The sequence below is a fragment of the Macrotis lagotis genome, chromosome 2 (assembly GCF_037893015.1).
Source record: "Macrotis lagotis isolate mMagLag1 chromosome 2, bilby.v1.9.chrom.fasta, whole genome shotgun sequence".
Classification (NCBI taxonomy): Eukaryota; Metazoa; Chordata; class Mammalia; order Peramelemorphia; family Peramelidae; genus Macrotis; species Macrotis lagotis.
Window position 1 is genome coordinate 204,046,070 of NC_133659.1, and position 21,276 is coordinate 204,067,345.

Here is a 21,276-nt window from a genome sequence, read left to right on the forward strand (position 1 = left end):
CTCCATCTAACTGCGCCACCTGGCCATACCTACAATTATTACTATTATTTTTTTTATTTTAATTTTAATTTTTTTCTCTCCCCTTTATTGCTCAAGCGAGTCTCTAGTTTTTTGGGGGAGGGGCTATTTTGTTTACTCTTAAACAAGAATATTTTATTAATGTATAAAAACATTATTTGTACAAAATGAGAATAAATATTAAATTAAAAAAGAAATGGTTGATAATCATATTTTATTTCATGATATAAAGTATTAAAGTGAACTAAAACAAATTTACTCTTAAGATTGGTCAGTTTTGTGAAGAATTTTGTCCATTTCTAAGACTGCCTTAATGCTATGTGGGAAAAACACACCAGACTTGGAGTTTGAAAGCTCAAGGCCCATTCCTACCTTATATACCTGCATAGAGCAGGTGAAAAGATGGCTGAATTTGCAGTGGATTTGAAAGAGTTTCTGTTTCAATGACCTTTTATTACTTCTAGGAAAAGAGGGGGAACAAGGACTGTGATAAAGCCAGCATGACAGCCTTTGAGGCCCTGGTGGACTTCTGTGAGAAGCTGGGGTAAGTATCATTTCTTGTTTGCAGTTGAATGAAATGTTGACTTGTGTATTTCTCTCCTCAAGAGCAAATGCTGTTAATGTTAAGAGGTCAGAAAAAAGCAACTTGGTTCCATTTAGTTGGGACTTCTGAAGAAAGCAAATGGAGTTAAGGGACTTCTGCTTCTTTCCAGTTCATCTTTGGGTAGCTTATTCAGTGGAAAAGAGAATACAGCACGGTTAGCTTGATCCCCACAAAACTCAATCTCATGGGAATTGGCCCAGCTTTATGTTAGGGAAAACATCCATATTTTAATTCATTGACTTATCTCTACTTGACACAGTTGTATGTCTGTTATATGATGCTGGGCCACCTTCTGTCTTTATTCAGGGACACCAGCTACTTTGTCATCTTAACCCCTGACTTAGCTCATTTCTTAAGCTGTTCGTAATTAGTTTGGGGAAAATGACTGATACACAGAGAAGCAAATTAACTTTTTCAATTCAAACTAGTTGTCATCTTTTATTGAACACTTTTTTCTTTTTTTAATTGAAATTTTATTTTAGTTTTCCAATTACATGCTATGGTAGTTTTTCAATATTCATCCATTTACAAATTTATGTATTCCCTATTTTTCTACCACCCTTCCTTCCTTTCTTCCTTCCTCCCCATGGTGGTAAATAGTTGGTAAAAGTTATATTTACATATTAGACATACCTTTTTTCAAAAAAACCACCACTATGCTAAGTGCTGAGGGTGATAAGGAAATAAAAAAAAACTTAATTCTTTTTTACTTTTAAAGATCTTAAAATTTAGTCTGAAAGAAGAGATACAAAATTTTCTGGGGGATGGCTCTATTCTATCTGGGGGAGAATTAAGAAGGACTTCATGGAAAATGTTCCATTTGAAGTGGTATGGGAAAGATGGATAGGATTTAAACAGAGGGGAATTGGGAAACAATCAGTTAAATGGTGTGGAAGCTAGAAAGCATGAATTGTATTCTGAGAACAAGGAGTAGGGTTGGTAACGGGAGTAGTGAAAGATAACGGAGATTGGAGTCAGATTGTAGAGGTCCTTGAATACAACAGGCAAAAAAACAGCAAGAGAGTAATGTTGATAAAAACTACTTCTTGGGAAGCTTAATTGGGCAACAGTGATGGGAAGATTGAGCAAAGGAGCCATGGAGACCTGGGAAGCCAGGGTTGAAGGTGACTGCTACTATTGGAACTGACCATGAGTAGTGGCAATGGAATAAAACGGAGGGGAATGATGTCACTTACAGCCACTTACCATCGTGAGGATAGAATGGGACAGAGCCCAAGTGAAGAAGGAGTCTGGGGGGCTGAAGTTCAGCCTGGGTCTGTATAGGGCATTCAGGGGAGAGCAGAAGGCAGGACTGCACTTCGTTTTTAGTACTGTGTTTTAGAAGCTAAAGCTGTTTTTGTGTGAAATTTATGTTTTGAACAATTCCATTGACAGCAGTGTAGAAGGATTGGGGAAAGGAGATGCTGGAAATAAGGCTAAATAAGGGGTTGCTGCAGTATACTTGGAGAAATCATGAGTACCTGGACTAGGCAGACTTGTGGCAATGGGGCTAGAAAGGAGGGGATATTTGTAACTGGTCATTCTAACTCCCCAAGGGGGATTCTTTCCCTCTTCTTCAGTTCCTACCCTATTAACTCTGATCTTCTTTATTTAGAAGTTGGCTCCTAGATTGAAGTAATTTCCTTCTCCATAATTTGACCTGGCTAGGTTATAAGCTACAACCAAGAGGCAGGACTTGTGGGTCGGAGTTCAGTGGCAACTACCCTTGCCCACAGCCAGTGTTGTCCTGTGCTCTCAGTGCCAGGGATTGCAGGGAGCTGCTAAACTGTATCTTTTGAGGTTCTTTGGGAATGGCTCTCATTTCTGCAAAGAGATGAAAGAGCCAAGTTTTCCTGCCAGTTGTCAAACCCACTTTGGGCCTTGGTTGCTGCTTCCTAGAAATAGCTCTAGATGCTTCTCTGAATAAAGGGCAGGACTAAGTTCTCCATAGGGGTCTCCATGTGATATAAGTTCCTTGCCACAAACACAGAGGCCCTACAGAAGGGACTGCCCAGAGAACTTGCATACTTTGTGGAGTTGGGGACACACTGGTCCTGTACTGCCTTTAGCGTATTCCTCTTCTTTTTGCCTCAGTGGGTATGTCTGTCTGTGGACCCTTCTCTCTTTCTACTCCCCATCTCCCACTTGAATACATACCCTTCTCTAACTTCATCTCTTTGATTATCTTTTCTTTTTTTTTTTTAGGTTTTTCAAGGCAAGTGGGGTTAAGTGGCTTTCCCAAGGCCACACAGCTAAGTAATTATTAAGTGTCTGAGGCTGGATTTGAACTCAGGTCCTCCTGACTCCAGGGCCAGTGCTCTATCCACTGTGCCACCTAGCCATCCCCCTTTGAATTTTTTGGCCAACTTATGCCTGAGAGGAAGTTCCTAATTTGAAAAGTACTAAGTCTGTTCTGAAGTTCCAAGGGTCAGAGAGGGAGTTCTCTATCCTGAATAACTTTCTGGAGTTAAGGAACTCCATCCTTGGTTAAACAGTTTACAGAGTTAAAGAAAAAAAATTCTATAACTACCTATATTTCCTAAACAGCTCACTCCAATTTTAAGCTGTAGTTCCTAGACTGCTTCCTAAAAAAAAATCCTTTAAAAAGGGAACTTTTTAGTATGGTAGTTATATGAGAAAATGAATGCTAGGTAGAGCAGGGATACATTAAGCACATTACAAGAGACAATACTCAGAATGAGTATAAATGAATAATAAATTTCTCTTTTATTCTTTTAGCAGGGCATAATTTTTTTAATCTCTTCTTTTAGCTAAGAAGCAAGTAACTTTTTCTTCTATAGGTTTTTGCAAAGCAAATGGAGTTAAGGGACTTGCCCAAGGCTAGGTAATTATTAAGTGTCTGAGGCCAGATTTGAACTCAGGTACTCCTGCCTCCAGGGCCAGTGCTTTATCCACTGTGCCACCTAGCCACCCCTAGAGATATGTTCTTACTGTTTTTATATCACTATTATTTTTAGAGAAATATTGATATCACACTTATTTTTAGACATATTGACTGTGTATATAGATTCTAAATTTATTATTTCTCACCTATTCATGAAAAAATTTCTTATTGAAATTATTGTAATGGGGTGAGGGTCAAGTATTAGCCTTTAAAAATAGTAAACCCAAAATATCTGTTCTCTGAAAAAAAAAAAGAGAATCATTGGATTCTGAACATCTAGAATCAAGAACTAGTTGATGTATGTTAAAAAGTGATGAGGATCTTTCTGCTAGGCTAATCTTCATGATGGATTAGAGTTCTCATAGACTGGAATGGAGACAACTAATGATTTTCTTCTGTTGTTCTCTGATTCTAAGCTACAGAAATAGGATAAAACATTGGTTATTCATGATAGGGCTTTTTATTTGATACCATTGTAATAAACACTATTTAGTTTCCATTTGGGAAACACTTTGAGGATGAAGGACCTGAACTTTCAGCCCTTAATTGAGTTGGGCTACAGGGAATGAGGACCCTGTCATCCTATCTCTGTATTAAGTTTGTGAGTGAAGCTTCCTCAGGAATCTCTGACTGAATAGAAAATTAAACCCTTGGGGCTTGAAGAATTTAAAGGAATTAGTTTTATTTATTTATTTTTTTTACCCACATTCCTGTCAAGATACAGTGTCTTATCCATTAGCTTCTGGGCTCAGCCCTTCAAAATCACTTGCAGAGCTAGGTTAAAACAGGAGGAACATAGCTAGATTGGCAAACTAGAGTAAAAGAATTTGGTGGATATGATGTTTTCCCACTGTTCTTCTCCCCCTTTTTTTGATCTTCCCCACATCTCTGGTTGTGGCACTGAAGAACTTCTAGAAAAGGACACAGGACACTGGAAATTTGTCTCAGAATGTTCTCCATTCTTTTCATCTTGTCCAACCTCCGAAAATGATCTCTGCAATTTTCTGTTATTCTCAATCTCCCAGGACTTTCTGTGGAGGTTATTAATAAGATTTGGCTTTTGGCAGAGGTGATGACTTCCTAGTAGGAAATGTTAAATCAGTTTTCTCTCTAGTCTCTTCTCATCCAAATTAAATGGATTGGGTTCTTTGAGAAATAGGCTTTGGAGACCCACATGGAAAGTAATTGAAAAAAATAGCAAAGAGGAAGAGAATAAGAATTGTGGCATAGAATATGCACATCACCACCAGTGGCCCAAAGCACCAGGGATCATGTAGGACTTGTGATTTGGAGACTTCCTCCATATTCTGGACAAATTCTTCTTGGGAAACTATTTCCATTTCCCTGAAAAAAGAAAGCACTGATGGGTGGGTAAAGAACATGCTTCTGTATCTTTCCTCCTATGCTTCCTTTCTTAATCATTGAGGTATACTGTTGACTTTTTTTGAGTCATGGGACCTGAGAAATGATTCATTCAGCAGGCAGCTATGGAAATATACTGAAAGCAGGGAATATTTGAAAACAGATTATTTCTAGCCTTACCTTTTATTGAACAGAAAATGGCAGTAGAGGCTCTAACCCTAATCCTTTTCCGGAGTCCTTCCTAACTGAAGCCCAAGTGCTCCTTCATTCCCTTCACCCTGTGGCAAATGATTTGGGGATGTGCCTGGGGACAAAAACTAGGGCAATGTCTCCAGAACTGTCTTCTTCAGACTGAGATCTAAAAGCTTCCCAGAAGGGGGTAGAAGGGCAAGTACCTCTGCCATGAAGCCCTTTGAGAAGGGAACTAAGAGTCACAGGACTGGAACCTGGAAAACTGGCTGATTTTATCAGTGAAAATGGAGTTATTGTTACCTAATTCTGTTGTCACTGTTGTGTGTGCTCTGTCTTCCCCAACCCACTCTCCCATGTCAAATTGACATGGTTAGTCTAGCCCCCTAGCCACTGCACAAGTAAACTATCTAGAGCTGTTCTGAGCCATGAGGAAACAAAGTGCTGATATCCCTAGTTGGTGCTCAAAAGAACCAGATCCTGCCAGAGCTTCTCCCCTACATTGTCACCAAGGGGACAAGGCAGGACTGAACAGAGCTGCCTGGCAACAGCAACAATTTCCCTTCAGCCTTCCAAATTCACCCTTCAGATTGCATGGTGCCCTTTTATGATACCTCTCATTTCCCCTCCAAGGTTGTCCTTGATGTTCATTTTAAACAAATCACACCTACATGACATTAGAAGTGAAATGATTTCCCCCAGGGATAACCCGAGTCCTTACCTGATGATGACTGTCTAGGTGATATAAATGACTTACTCTAGAGCACAGGAGAAGCCTGGGGCCAGCTCTACTCAAGCCTTTGAGAATATTGTTTAAGTGATTGGTGAATGATTAACTATAACCCTGACCACTTCCTCCTGTTATTAATTTCTGGGGGGAAGAAAAGATTCTTATCATAACAGAAATCTTATGCCTAGTTTTTCTGAGTGAAACAATGTTTCTCCCCAGCTACCTTTGCTTTCTCCTAGGATAAGTTCCCACATCTCTAATGATGTGATAGAGAAAAATTAGATCAATGTTCTCTTGTCCAGACCAGGAACATCCACTTAGGTTAATGTAGCCTCAAGAACAGTCTTGTGTTACCTCCATCACTAAAGACTATCCATCCCTTGACTAGGATTAGCTGTTGATAAGTTTGCAACTCTTAGTATTTTCTTTTTTGTAGAGAGAAAGATAGACTCAGAGTTACTGCCCTATTCTTGTTCTCTGTGTCCATCTTGCATTTAAAAAAAAATCCAATTGTTTATGGTTAGAAAACAAATAAAATATTAATTAAAAAAATGAGCCACACACACACACACACACACACACATCAAGTTAGGAAGAAAGAGAGAGGGTGAGATAGACAGACACAGAGAGAGATAAGTAGAGAGAGAGGGAGGGAGAGAGCTGTCTTAAGCTTAACACATTGTTAAGAACAAGAATTAAGAAAAAGAATTAACATTAAGAGCAAACTCAAGGTGATGTGGAAGAGTAGAGAATGAACAAGAATTGTTTTTAAGAGTACTTACAAGTGTCTTTATTCATGTGTGTATCTCTCAAAAAAAAATCCATTTACCTACTTTACCAGAATTTAAACAGAAACTGCTAGTTTCAGTGGCTTGAATGTTGACTTAAACCAAGTTCACTTACCTGGGTGCAATTTAAATGAATCTGAGTTCTTTCAGATCCTTGTGAAATTTGACAGCCATCCAGGGTATTGCCATCATGAAAACAAAACAAAGTCTTCCTTTGCCCTTAGGGTAGAGTGGGAGACATCTGCTTGTAACCAAAGTCTTGTGTGGGCAGAACTCTTGCTCCCAGTATTTGGGAAGAGGTGGGCAAGAGCCCTACAAGTTAGACTGGTTTTAGCAGTAGAGCTGATAGGAGACACAGTCCCAGTATTGAGGAAGGACACATGTGTGACAATATTTAGGGTAGTAGCAACATTAGTGAAAATCCAAGATGAGATTAATTCAAACCTCATCATCATCACCACCTTTTTTGTAGAAGATATAATTCCCTCCCTATTTACCTAGCTGTACTGTTTTCTTTCTGAGAAGGAAGGAACTTTTATCCTTTTGAGACCCTCCCATTCATGTGGAGATTATTTTGAGAAAGAGTGTGTATGTTTAGGGCAGGAAGTAGTTGACTTCAATGGAGATAATGAAACTAGGTTCTGGGCCTGTACTTTAAATTTCAGGAATCCTATGATTGGAATGAAATGTGGGGTTTGGGATTAAGAGGCTGAACCTGTATGTATAGTCAGGTGTGGTGAATTTAACAGTTGACTCAGAAAGTACTACTGTGCTCCTCCTTTCAAGTACACAGTTGTTTATAGCATTTATTGCCAAACCCCCTTGGATTCTTGCACTGCTTTTAAATGTTTTTATTGGGTTGGGAGGTAGGGCTGGAAAATATTTGTGTAATAGTTCCTCCCATTGTCTTTAGCCTCAACCTGTCCAACCAGTGCTTGAGAATCAGGAAGTGAAACCAGCAAACAATGCCTGCTCTTCCTGGCCTGGTGAGCATGACTAGGTTCCTAGACTAAATAGAAGCAATGGGGACAAATGAGAGAGAGAGAGAGAGAGAGAGAGAGAGAGAGAGAGAGAGAGAGAGAGAGAGAGAGAGAGAGAGAGAGAGAGATGGGGTTATCTTCATTCTCAGGTAGTCAGCATAGTGACTAAGAGACAAAAGGATCAGAACTAGGAGAATGAGAAATCACAATGAAAATGTTGTTCGTTCCCCTCCTACCATTTGTGGACTACCTTTTCTCCTCCTACCTCTATTCCTGAGTTTATATATCTCTTTCCACCTGAAAGCCCCTAGGAACAGGAACAGAAAATTAGCTGGGGACAGGGACAAAGCAGTGCACTGAATCTTACACTAGTTCTGAAATTGGCTTCTAGGAGCTCAGGCCAGAGTAGGGGGATCAGGAGCAGCAAGAAGCCATCAAAACTTTCCAACATCTCTGAAATTCAGGAAGACTGTTACATTCTTCCTGCATTGTAGATGGGCAGGAGCTCCATAGAAACCCTCACTCTAGGCAAATGCTTTTGAGTTACTCTTTGTCTAGATTCCTTCTCCCAGTGATGTTACATTAACAGATATTTTGTTGCATAGGGAACATTTGGCTTTGACATAGCAGATAACCAAACCAATCTCCCACAAAGTACATTCCCCTGAAAACATTGGAACAAAATCACTCCATGAATAACTATGACTATCATTTTCCACTTTTCCATTTACCATTCATTAATAAAAAAAAATATTTACTTTAATAGTTTGGTGAAAATACTTTCCATTATATTTGACCTGAGTTTTGTTTCCTTTTTACTCTTTAACAGATTTTTTTTCACATTTATCCATTTCAACTTTCTGCCTGGTTCTTCATCAGCTCTTCTCTTGACTACAAGTCATTTCTATTTGGGTGGTCTTCGCGGGCATTTGTATAGAAATAGGATAGACGAGGCGGGCACTAGTCATTCCCTTGGGGCCTATTAGCCTCCTTTTCCCCTTACTAATAAACCAGCCCCCTATTAATAAACTCCAGGGTAACTGGTACCTTAATAGCACTTTTACTTAGGAAAAAAAGCACATTCTAGAGAAAGACTCAATGGACTTTTCTCTTTTACAGGGGTTTCAGGTCATACTAATTATTATAGAGTCTGACTTCTTTGGCACAGATTAGTTTAGGCCTCTTGTGACAGCTGGCTAAGAATGAGATTGTTCTTCTCAAGGGCCTGGGAACAGGCATTCTTCCCTTTTTTTAATGGTAAGACACAACAAAGAAATGGATGAAGACAAGTTTGTTCATAATCTCTGGCACAGTTGGCTTATCTTTGGCATCTCTTGTTTACCAAAAGATTCATCTGAGTCTGCTGGCTTCCCTACTTTTCTCATCAGGCCCCAGTGCCTAGTGCCTAGTCACTTTCTCGGAGCTGGAGTTAGGGCCAGTTACATATATGGCCACAGCCCGGTTTATTTCAGGTTCTCCCAGTAAAACAGATCTTTCCATTTGCACCTTGATTGAATACTGTGCACTGCAGGGTCATGGCTAGCAGCCTTTGGCAGGGTTTGGCAGCCTCCTTTTCTGATTTTCCTCTTATCCTTATTCTGTCTCTCATGACACTGTCATGGGCTGGACCTGAATCTTCCTGCTTCTCTGCTCAGGGCAGCAGCATTGAGTACAGCAGCAACTGCAGGCTATCATCAAGAGCAGCAGCACAGTGCCTGAGGTAGAGGGATAGGGGAGGGAGAAGAGAAAAAGAAATTGACATTAATTGATTTTTCTGAAAGGAGAAGCAGGGAGATTGGCTAAGTCCCATATTATCCCAAAGCATCTGGAAGGAAGTCTACACTTTGGGGAGTTACCTTAGGGCAAGGGAAAGGCAGGGAGTTTGACACTGTCTGGTTCCAGGTTCTTGGAGCCAGACCTGAGTACTACTCCTCATGGGTGGATAGTGTACTGAGCCTAGAGTTAGGAAGACCCAAGTTCAAATCTGCCCTCAGAGGCTTATTGCCTAGTGATGCTAGGCAAGTCACTTCACCTCTATTTGCCTCTGTTTACTCATCTAAAATAGGGATCATAAAAGTGCCTACTTCAAAGAGTTGTTGTGAGGATCAAATGTGATCATATTTCTAAAGTGCTTGGTCCAGGACCAGTAACTGTCTAAAGGTTTATTCCCCACCCCTTTCCTTCTGATTTTTCATTGTAAGTTGGAGAATGTAATCAAGTTAGTTCTAGGTCTGTCCTTTCTTATCCTCCCTGCTACCTCCTTTCCTCCTTCCGCGTATCCCTGACTTCTTAACTTAGAACTGTCTCCCTATTGCTGCTTCTTGACCCAAAGTATCACTCTTCTCCTGCTGTCAGACTGACCACCTTCATCTCTCCTATTGCACTAATTCCATTTTAGAATGTCCAGCCCTTAAAGAAATCCCTTTGTAACTTCCACCTTAATAGAGGATAGAGATTGTGCCACTCTCAGGCTTGTCCATCTGCTCTGCCATTTACTGACTATCAGCTTCCTGATCCCTGGAGGAGATTTGAATACAGAAGAAACCCAGGGATCCCCAACTCACCAATGAAGAGGAGGATGACAGAGAAGGCTATAATCTCAACAGGCTCCGCTTGAGGCAGCTGCTGTAATTTAAGAATGAACTTTTGGCCCATCGAGTGCATCTCCTGCAGGAAATTCTGGGTTGCCATGCTGCACCACGCTTCCCTCTGGTCTGTACTGAGGAAGAGAGAGAGGCTGGAGTGAGTTAACTCAGGGCCTCTGTACCACTTGGGAGCCCTAGAGATCCTGCCTTCTACCCACCCTCCACATTGGACTGCCCCATATCTCACTCACAGAACAAGTTTGTCAGGTCTCAGCCATCCTTTCCCTCCTGGGTCACATGGGGAGTTGATGGGGCACTTATTGCTTGGCCTAGCCCCACCCTAACTGGGAGGTCTAGACCCTTTCTCTCCCCACACTTTTCCCACAAATGATGAAATTCAGCTTTCTATATACAGGTTCACTTGTCCACTTCCAAATGTTTACTTCTAGAGGAAGAATTCCATTCCTACTCCACTATTAAGGCTGAGACTAATGGAATCAGTTGGTAAGGATTAGTATCAGGCTGTGGTGAAGCAGTCTAGAAGTCATCCAAAGTTGTATGTTTGTGACTACAGGTTACAAACTGGACACTGCAGTCATGTTCCTTTGTCTCTGGACACCACTTCTAGGTTTGGCCTTGAGCCTTCACCTAGCAAAACTGTTCCCCTTGGTCCCTTTAGTGGAGTAGGAGTGGAATTCTTTCCCCAGAAGTAAACCATGGGAAATGAACAAGGGAATTTTCTGCACATGGCTCATTGAGTTCCATCATTTGGAAGCAAGGATCCATGATCTTTTAGGCATTCTGTTAGTGTTGAACCTATGGTAAAGGGTGATTTATGATTTAGCCTTTGGGGAAAAAAACAAAACAAAACTCTGGCAGGCCCATGATTCTTTGAGTGCTTGAGTAAAATGACTCTTTCCAACCTTCCAGCAGTTCTCAGCTCTTCTGTTCTCATTGCAAAGAACCCCTTTATCACCTTTCCTTGCTCCTTGTTCTCACAAGGAGAAAGGGATGTCTTTCTGGCTGCCACAGAGAGGTCTTCTATCTTGGAATTGAGGTTTGAATTCCAGTCCTTCAAGCTTCAATTACAGGGGCTGGTCAAACCAGCCCCTGTCTTCCCTTCCTGACTGGTATGAAGGAAAACACCCTAAGATAAATAGCTGCTTAGCCTCTCCCAACCCCTACCAACTAAGACTCATTCTTGTTCATTGTGGCCTCTAGGATCCTGAGGCAATCTCCAGGGCCCAGCCAGAAAGCTGAAGTAAGGTCTGTGGGAAGATATTTTCCTTTGGGAAGGAAGTGTTGTTTTAGAGACCATTACTATCCTTTTGGGAAGTTGGCGACAGAGCTCTGTCTCAATCTAGTACCCTGCTCAGATCCATTACACCAAAGGATGTACTCTAAACCAAGAAGAAGAATAAGCAAGGAGCAGTTGGCAATAGGAGCCAACAAACTAGCTATTTCATTGACCTGTCTCTTATTTCTGCTTGACTCCAACAAGGTTGGAGTATCTCTTTGTAGGATAGTGAGTTCAGTGTGCCTTTTTTGATACGACTCCCTTGGCTTTAGTACCTCATAGTTGATTTTTTTTAGGGTTTTTTTTTTCAAGGAAATGGGGTGAAGTGGCTTGCCCGAAGCCACACAGCTTGGTAATTATTACGTGTCTGAGGCCAGATTTGAACTCGGGTACCCCTGACTCCAGGGCCGGTGCTCTATCCATTGCACTACCTAGCTGCACTCCTCATAGCCGATTAAACCAACTTGGTCTTGTTGTTTGTCTCCAAGAATCTTCATTCTAGAATCCTTGGTTATAAATTAGTTTATAGACTACTGGGTATGATCTAGCTAGGGAGCAAATGCTGACTGCCCACTTTTTCTTATCCCCTATGATAGAACCCTTCCTCATGCTTCCTCTTTCTTGATTGCCATTCCCTAGAGAGGTGATCATTACCCTAGCCTTTGAATATGTCCAAAAATACTTTTAAAAATCTGGTTTTCAGGGGCAGCTAGGAGGTGCGGTGGATAGAGCATTGGCCCTGGAGTCAGGAGTACCCGAGCTCAAAACTGGCCTCAGACACTCAATAATTACCTAGCTGTGTGGCCTTGGGCAAGCCACTTAACCCCATTGCCTTGCAAAAACCTAAAAAAAAAAAAATCTGGTTTTCCATGCCAAGAGAGCTGCCCTGTAGGCTGCACTTTGGGCAATAGGAGTTCTGTATGGACAAAAGCCTACTCTAGAAGGCTTTCCTCTGTGATCAGCATTAACTCGAGAGCTTGAAGACCTAGGGCATACAGGTCCCTTACCTCTTACCTCACTGTACTAGAAGTCCTTCACTTTTTTTTTTTTTAGGTTTTTTTGCAAGGCAAATGGGGTTAAGTGGCTTGCCCAAGGCCACACAGCTAGGTAATTATTGAGTGTCTGAGACCGGATTTGAACCCAGGTACTCCTGACTCCAAGGCCGGTGCTTTATCCACTACGCCACCTAGCCACCCCCTTCACTTTTTTTAATAACAGAGATGAAGAGTGACCTCCCAAATCCTTTTGAGTATGAAACCTTCCCTTCATCCCTCCTGCCACAAGATAGAAGCAGTCCCCCTTTCTCTCTAAAGGCACAAAGTAAGAAGCTCCAAGCAGCCATTGATTAGTGCTGATTAAGGAACTAACCAGCTCGCAGTTAAGTAGAGTAAGTTACCATGGGAATGCTGAAAAACAGTGGGAAATGGTAGCATCCATTATGTCTTAAGAAAGCTGCAGGAATCCAACCAGTGGCCCTCACTTTGTTTTTGGCCTTCCTGAAAGGAAGAGGGCCTTCAAATAGAGGTGTGTGTATGTCTTCGTCTTTCTATCTGTCTGTTCTAGTGTCCTGTCTTTTCTAGCAGTCTATTTAAAGAGCAGTTACTAATGCTGTTGGCCTCTGGTCGTCTAGTGTAAAGAGCAACTGTCAGGTGACTGTCATCTGTGGCATGTGCTCAGACCAGTGTTTCTCAGTGAGCCCCTAAGTATTCCCAGCTGCTAGTACAACTGCCAGAATTAGTTATTTCTGGCTTCTCTCCGTCCCTCCCTTCTTCCCTCCTCCCTTTCTCTGTATTTGTCCTTTGTCCCACTCGTGTCTTGTAGCAATGGAAGAAAGTAAATACAGGACCCCAAAGACTTTTCATTTCTCTTAATTTCTTTTGTCTCAGCATCTTCAAATTCTCTGTACTAATCACAAATACATTTGAGAAAATAGAGTAATAGAGCTAAGTCAATTAAAATGTGAGTTTCTGTGAAGCTGCTGTTCTAGACTCCTGCGTGCCACCTTGAGAAAGTGGCGAGAGCAGTCTCCCTGCCCCTGGCCTTTCCTGTCCTTCAGGTGTCCCCATTCTGCTCAGCTTCCTACAGTCATTCTTTTTTCATTTTCCAGTCTTTTCAAGTGGGAGAAAAGGACCAGTGTTCTTTCAGCTGAAATGGAAAGCAAAGGACAGAGAGACAGCCCCCTTGGGCAGCATCTCTCCCTGGCACAGGGTGTCTTGGGAGAAAACTTGGGGACATCTGGCAAGGCCAGGTTGCTGGCTGCTCTGCCCAACAGCTTTCCTCTTTCTCAGTTTCCTACTCTAAATTTGAGAACTCAAGGCCAAACCCTTCTAAAGACTCTGTGTGTGTGTGTGTGTGTGTGTGTGTGTGTGTGTGTGTGAGAGAGAGAGAGAGAGAGAGAGAGAGAGAGAGAGATTGAGTTCTCTCTGATGTTCCATCATCCTGCTAACCATTATTATTTTTACTGTATGCTGGAATAGTCAGTTTCCTTTACATGCTACCTGATAAGCCTTGAGAGTTGGAAATTGAGAGAGGAGTTCTTATCTGTTCCTACTCATTTGGTCCAGTAGTCTTTCACGATTGGAAAGACAAAATTTCCCCCATTGCTGCTCCTGGAAAGTCTTGAGCAACTTCCTTTCCACAACATTAGAAACCAAGGAGTAATGTCTCTGTCTCTGAGCTAGGCTGTGTGTGTCCCATAGTTCCTAGCATCAGACTTTGACAGCAGAACTGAACTTGGAAAGTCAGAGCCCCTCAAGGAAGATGTGTAGTTAGTGGTTTCCTTGTAGTGGTATCTTGGTGACGAGGCACTCAGGATGGAGAGATAGGGCTTCTTTGTCATTTGCACCCCGTGTCCCTTCCTGTCTGACTTCCTGAAACCCTGGCTGAATGTCTGTTTTCCTTATTGGCCACGTGTTCCCATTGCTGGAGGAGTTTTCTTCTCCGCTACTAATGGAAGAAACCCTGGCTAAACTCACTCCCTCAGCATTGCCAAGAACACTTGGCCTCTTTCTTGGTCTCCACTTTTCCCTAGTTGTTCTGTCCTATTGGAAAACAGCTGTTGCCTTGGAGGAAAAGTAACTGGAGGAAAGATATTTAAGGTTAAGGTAGCTGCATGTGTGTGTACACACCTGTGTGCTTGTATGTGTATCTTTGTGCATGTGTCTGCCTGTATGTATGCATGTGTGTGTGTGTATCTGTCTGCCTGCCTTCATTCCTAGGGCTTGGGGAGGATGCAGTCTTTACTCATTAGGGCCCATAGACAAGAGATTTGCTCCTAGGCTTGGATTCCACTGCATTGTCTGAAAGTACTGCTTCAATGCCTGTACATCACAAGCTGCCCCTATCCTAGAACTTGCATATCCCATCTCCAGGCTGCTCCTGAGGCCCCTTTTCTCCTCCAGCCTTCTTTTGGATGCCTATCACTCCTTATTTGAGTGAAGCCCTTGAGACCCAGTACCAACAGAGATAACCAAATTTATAGTGATTTTCCAAAAGTGAAGGGGGGGAAGTGTGCCCAAGGTGGGACACCCATGATAAGAAAGTAGGCCTGGCAGTAAACCAGAAAAGTTGAGTTTCTCTCAACACTGTGCCTCTAAGGCATTGCAGTGCTGGTTGTGGGGGGAGGGAAGAGACTGTACAGTCCTTTTACTGCCAGAATAAGAGAGGAAGAACAGCTAAAGCAGAGCAGAGATGGCTGCCTAAGGAGTTTGCCTGGTGAATGCCAGCCCTCGAGCCCAAGTCTCACTAGTTGGGAGAGTGAAAGGAAGGGCTCTGATGTGATCAAGGCACCTTGGTCCTTGAGAAAGGAATTTCCTCAGCAATCAAATGGGTTTTTCCATTCCAGATTTTCCCATTGGGTCTGTTTAACAAGTTACTCATCCTGAACTCTCCTAAATATACTTGCAGACATTCTCTATCCCAGTGCATCCTATCTGAGGCTTGCAGAAACTGAGGTGATCAGGACTTGCTCCTGTCTGCAGCTCAACAAAGCATGGTGGCCTGCAGAATGGAAGAATCATTCCTCCCCAGCAGTGCTTCATGCTTTTTACCTTCTCCTACACTAGCACTCAGGATGTTAACCGAAAAAGAGAGAGATCTAAGCCTTGGGAGTTGGAGCCATCAGAAAGACTAGGAGGACTTGAATGATCTGGAGTATCCCTGGAGCACTGATCCTCACCAGACTTTGACTGCCCCCTTTCTGCAGGGCGCCTTGTCACCCTTCCCCCCCAGCCCACATCTCCAACCTCCAGGGAACACCACTGAACTCATGGCCCCATGTTTTCATTGCCTCTACCTGATATGCTTTTGAGGACTGAGAAGCATGCCAGCCCAGCCTTACCCCAGGAGAGTTCCCAGCTCTCGGCTTCGGGCTCCCTTCTGTCGACTGTCTTCACCTCATTCTGCCCTGCTCTGGCTTCTCTCTCCCAGCTCCACTTCCCTCAAGTCCACTCTGAGGAGCTCTTTTCTACTGCTGACAACCAGCTGCTCTCTCTGCCTCGGCTTTTTTGTTGTTGGTTGTCCAGGAGATGTGAAGTTTCAGATTACAGGGGAAGGGGGAGGGAAAGGGGCAGAGCCAGCTGGTGATAGCTACTCCTCCAGCACAGGCATCTCACACTTGCTGGGAACTTGTCTTACAGCTTGGGAAAAATAATTTGGATTTTACATTTCTTTTACTTGGATCTGCAGCCTGTGGTGGGGGGAGAGAAGAAAGGAGAGGGGTGATGAACTATTTCCCTTTTCCTTCACTGTTTCCCATGCCCATTTTGTGATGAGCTGTTCTGGGGTCTGGCAAGGCCTGCCCATTTCGGGATGTTGACTTGAACTGCTTTACTCTGATTAGATCTAGGCAGTTCCTAGAATTCTCTTGCTAAGGACAACCCTAGGGATTTCACCTAACATTGGGGGTAGGGCAAGAAGTGAGCCACTCCAGGCAACTGGCTCTACCTGGGGATGGATTTTAGTTCTCTATCTCTTGCCAAATCCCCTTCTTCCTACCTTTTTTCCCTAGCTTTCCTCCCCCTCCCTGTCAGGCCACTCTTTTAAAAAAAAGTAAAAGAGTTGGGGGTAAGCAGATTGCTCAGACCACCCAGGCTGAATTTGTTTTCTCATTTCTCCAAAGCAGTTTATCCTCACAGATCCCTGGGAAAGACCTCCTTTCAGTCTTTCTGGTCACTAAATTTAAAGATTAAAAGGTATAAGTGAAAATCTGGATTATATAACCTCTACATTTTTATTTTACCTGTAAGATCATTCAAATGGGTAAATAGAACTGTGATAATTGATTGAGAAGGTTCCCCAGTGGGAGAGAAATGGGTAGTTTCCTCAGAAGCTTGACTGGAGACCACAGTTTACCATAGTATATAACCATAATAATGGAAGGATTATTGCCCAGAAGAGACCTTTCTATTTGGTTTTTTTTTTTAATCAGATCAGGCCTAGAATCCTTGTTGGCTTCTCTAGGCTATCAGAGACCTCTTCCTGAAAGATAAAAGCAAAAGAACAGGTTTTTGTGGGTTGTTTTCAAGGTTTAAGCAGGCTAAGGAAATTTCCATCTTATTTGTTGGGGCCCACTGTCCCACATTCCTATCTCTCTGTCCTCATCACCCACTCCCAGTCTCAGGGGTGAGGCCTTTTGAACTGAGTGGATGGAACCTTGACATTTGGCTGTCATACCACTGTGGCAGGCCAAACAGTCCCCAGGGCAAAGAGAGGAATTGAATGTGGCCCCACTCTGCCCAACTGTCAAAGGGGCCCTTTTTCTGAATACAAAACTCCAGTGAGTCAGAGCTCAGTGGTGATGGGCGTGGTGGAGAGCCGCCTTTGTGGAAATTATGCTCAACCCCTAGAGATGAATCTAGGGAGAGCAGCACAGTCATCTCACTGTCCAGAGAATTCTTATATGATGGGGCAGAGAATTCAGTGTATCCTTGTACATAGCAGCAGCCTAGCAGTTCTTTACCTCTTTACCCTTCTTTGTCTTCATCAAAGAAAAATAAATTACTATATTGGCCATGTCCAAAAATATATATTTTTCATTTTCTTGCCAGAGTCTGTCACTCTGTGACAGGAGATAGGTAGAACCTTTCATCATTAGTTCTGTGAAATTGTGGTTTGATCAGAGTTCTGAAATGTTTTAAAGTTGTATGAATTGTTCCCCTAGTTCTGCTCACTTCACTGTACATCAGTTCATAATGCCCCAAATTCTCTTTTTTCGTTTCTTATGGCAAAAATAGAATTCCATTATATTTATATGGCATGATTTCTTCTTCAGTTGATGGGTACTCCATTAGTTTCCATTGCCAATACAAAAAGCTGCAATGAATATTTTTGTCCACGTGGATCCTTTTCCTCTTTCTTTGATCTTCTTGGGGTATAGGCCCAAGAGAGTATCCCTGGGTGAAAGGGTTTGCACTGTTTAGTAACATTTTGGGCAACATTCAGTTGCCTTCCAGAATGTCAGGACCAGTTCCCAGCTCCACCAACAGTGTGTTAATGTTCCTCAACAATAGCTCTTTTTAAAAACAAGAGTATGCATCTCTTTTCCCAAGCCTCTGCGTGTGTTCCAGTTTGGCTTTCTGTTCCTAAGTCAGAATCTGTGGATCCTCTAGAGAAATAGGGCCTTATTCCAGAAATTAAAGAAGCCTCTATCTCTTCCCAGCAGGATAGCCAAGGGGGTTAAGGTCAAGACTGTAGATGGTAAAAAGGTTTTAGAGTCCTTTGGCCTCAGATAGTAAAAGGTTTTAGAAAGAGAGGTAGACCAAGGGTAGAGCTCCCTGTTCCTGTCCATAAAATTTTCTTACATGTCTATAAAGCAATAATACAAACTTCCTAACCCCCCCCTTCAACTGATTGTTTTTGAGCTAATTTGATTCTGGTGCTTTGATATCATAGAGTAGCATATGCAGACCTTGCCCTAGTGGGATGACTTCCTAAAGGGAGTTGCCAGGAATTCAGCCACTGGACTGAAGCTCTTAGAGCCCACATTCCTGAAAAATAAAAGATACAGGTTACCCCGGGCACATATCCTTGTTCCTTAATTCTGGCAGACTCCCAAGCAGGGTTACTTTGAGTTCAGCAAGTCTCTGCACATTGGCACTTGCTTCCAGTTTTCCTCCCTGGGCATTTCATTGAAATAAATGGCCCTTATATGGCATTTTTTTTTACACTACTTTGAATTAGAGTTATTTGTGTGAACAAAATTAAAGCCTTTGCAAGGGCAGGAGTAATGTATCATTAAGCCTTTGCTCCCTCTCATAGTAACTTACATAATTAATATATATTTTTTGAATGTATAAATGACCTTTAAAGAATTTCTCATTGGACGTCACATATGTTTTTTCCTTTTTTTCCTTTTCTTTTTTCCTCTCTTTTCCTTTTTTTTTTTTCTTTTGGCAAATCAATCAGGGTGAAATGACTTGCCCTAGGGTCACACAGTATGTGTAAAATGTCTGAGGCTGAATCTGAACTGAGGTCTTCCTGACTCTAGGGTCAGCACTCCACTGTGATATATCTTTCACAATATGACATTTGATATGCTAAGGTACAGCTCATATTACCCCCTCCCTCCAGGTGCCGCCATGCTGCCATTGCCAGGTACTTTGGGGATGTACCCCCTCCCTGTTCCCAAGGCTGTGACCATTGCAAGAACCCTGGGGCTGTTAGGAAGCATCTGGATGCCTTAGAGAGGATGAGCAGCTGGAGTAAGACACAAATCAGAAGCTCTCGGGGGAACGACTCTGACTCAGAGCTGTATGAGGGTGGCCGGAAGGGACACGATGGCTTTGGCAGGTAAGGAGAATGACTGGCCTGCAGGCAATGGAGGGAGGAGGGGACTGACCTTGTCCACTTTGAGAGAGCTCCCCTTCTTCCTTGTCATTGGTGCCCAGCCAGGGCTCTTCCAACTCTCTTGTTCCTTGCAGTCTCATGTTGCCCTGGGTGGCCAGGGTCTTGGACTTCAGGGGAGCTTGGTGGGGAAACTCTGCCAGATGACCTTGTGGTTAGTGTGAGGAAGGGGAGAAAGTGAGCTGGGGACTCGGGGTCCTCACTCCAGCTTGATATTCAGATACGATGAGGACGCAGGAAGCAATGGAACTGAGGGCTTCGAGGGCAATGATGAAGCCCAAAAACGAGAATGGAACATTTTCTACCGGAATCAGATGAACCTTCGAAAGGTAAAAATTGGGTGTTTGGTGTGGAGAAAGGTCTTGTTTAACTGACTTTTGTCACCCTAAACTGATAGTACAAGTTACTGCCCTGAAATGAAGGAAAGAACATTTTTTTTTTTACTATGTGCCAAGCACTGGAGATGGAAATATTAAAAAAGAGAATATAGTTCCTGCCTTCAAAGAGTTTAGATTCTAATAGAAGAATATGCCTTAAGGAGTACTATTTTAGTTTACAGGGGTGGTGACTGGAGCCATAAAGAAATAGATTGGGCGGCTAGGTGGCGTAGTGGATAAAGCACTGGCCTTGGACTCAGGAGTACCTGGGTTCAAATCCAGTCTCAGACACTTAATAATTACCTAGCTGTGTGGTCTTGGGCAAGCCACTTAACCCCATTGCCTAGCAAAAACCTTAAAAAAAAAATAGATTGACATGCCCTTTACAGTAGCCATGGTAGTATTGATCTGATTCCTAACTGATATGCTTGTGGTTCCTATGTGGCTACCAAGAAGATGGCAAGAGAGGCAAGTGAAGTATGACTGGCTCTCCTGAGAGCCCAGACATATGAGTATTCAAACAATCAGGAATACCTTCCAGAATTGAAAGGATTAAGTCACCTGGGGCATGACCTTCAGCCAGAAGACCTTCTTCAGTTACTAGTTTAGGAACTGCCCAAAGACTTGATTATGTCTTTCTATAGGGTAAAGAACCCAAGAAAGAGGAGTTCATCCCCCCAGGTGGGTGTATGAGTGGCCCCAGAGCTGGGTAAGTAGGGAATTCGGGAGAGCCATGAAGAACCAAGAACCATAGGGCTAGGGTCATGGGCAATGAGGAGAGAATTGTTTCCTCCAGACCCATCCATTCCTTCTCCAGATGATGATTGTCCCCTGAAGGAGGCCTCCAGTAGGAAGATTCCCCGGCTTACCGTGAAGGTAAGGAAATCTATCTGACCTCTGATCCTTCCTGGACTCTCTCCTACCCACCTGCCTAGAGTTGATTGACTTTCCCTTTCCCATGCTTCTTTTGGGTATCAGGCTCGGGAACACTGTTTGAAGATGTTGGAGGAAGCCCTGAGTAACAACCTACAAACAGTTTGCACTGCAGAGAGGTAGGGTTCTTCATCATCATCATCATCATAACCAACTATATTCAGCCTGTAAGAAGATGGGAATAGGAAAGTCAGATGTCCATAAATTTTAAGTCTCTGATATCCAGCGTCTCAAGCATGTTCTCTTCCCAATAAATCATTCACATCAGGGTCAGATCCTCAGCCACCAAATCACCGAGCTGCCTCTACCTCCACCAAGTTGTGACAATGTCTTAAGAAAAGGCTTTCAGCCTTGCCTAAAGTTGATGAACTTGAAAGAGCAAACCCTGAGTGTAAGGGAGTGCAGAGCATCCCCAGACTTCTGGGGGTCCTCCCTGGGATCTCCCCTTCTCACCAGCCCCTGTGAACTGCCCCAGATACCAGAGTCACTTGGCCTATATTCAGAATGTTTGCTGTATCCTCTGTCTTTTTACTGCCCTGGTCTCCACTTGCCTGGAGACTGCACCCATAGAGACTAGACAGATGACAACCCAGTGGTGACCCTTTACAGAGGAAGTTCAAGGACTCGCCATGACCCTCTCCACATAAACACAGGGCTTGACTCGGA

At 42.9% G+C, this 21,276-nt stretch overlaps 2 protein-coding genes across 6 annotated transcripts in view; one reads left to right on the top strand and one right to left on the bottom strand.

The window, feature by feature from the left end:
• RECQL5 (RecQ like helicase 5) overlaps positions 1 to 21,276 on the top strand; it is a 39,351-nt gene that overhangs the window by 14,413 nt on the left and 3,662 nt on the right. For both annotated transcript variants that reach the window (XM_074224565.1, XM_074224564.1), the window contains exons 8-13: positions 483 to 562; positions 19,028 to 19,246; positions 19,521 to 19,629; positions 20,322 to 20,358; positions 20,495 to 20,553; positions 20,656 to 20,729. In XM_074224565.1, coding sequence (XP_074080666.1) covers positions 483 to 562; positions 19,028 to 19,246; positions 19,521 to 19,629; positions 20,322 to 20,358; positions 20,495 to 20,553; positions 20,656 to 20,729 — 578 coding nt within the window. The remainder of the gene's footprint in view (positions 1 to 482; positions 563 to 19,027; positions 19,247 to 19,520; positions 19,630 to 20,321; positions 20,359 to 20,494; positions 20,554 to 20,655; positions 20,730 to 21,276) is intronic.
• On the bottom strand, positions 4,236 to 16,037 carry SMIM5 (small integral membrane protein 5). Of its 4 annotated transcripts, none has more exons than XM_074224568.1 (3): positions 15,753 to 16,037; positions 10,141 to 10,295; positions 4,236 to 9,291 (listed from the first exon to the last, which is right to left on the bottom strand). In XM_074224568.1, the coding sequence occupies exons 1-3, from the start codon at positions 15,779 to 15,781 to the stop codon at positions 9,182 to 9,184; spliced, it is 294 nt and encodes a 97-aa protein (XP_074080669.1). In that variant the 5' UTR covers positions 15,782 to 16,037; the 3' UTR covers positions 4,236 to 9,181. The 4 variants fall into 4 exon arrangements, with proteins under 4 accessions (XP_074080669.1, XP_074080671.1, XP_074080670.1 ...); XM_074224570.1 differs by having other exon boundaries at positions 10,141 to 10,290; positions 15,798 to 16,035; XM_074224569.1 differs by having other exon boundaries at positions 15,798 to 16,031.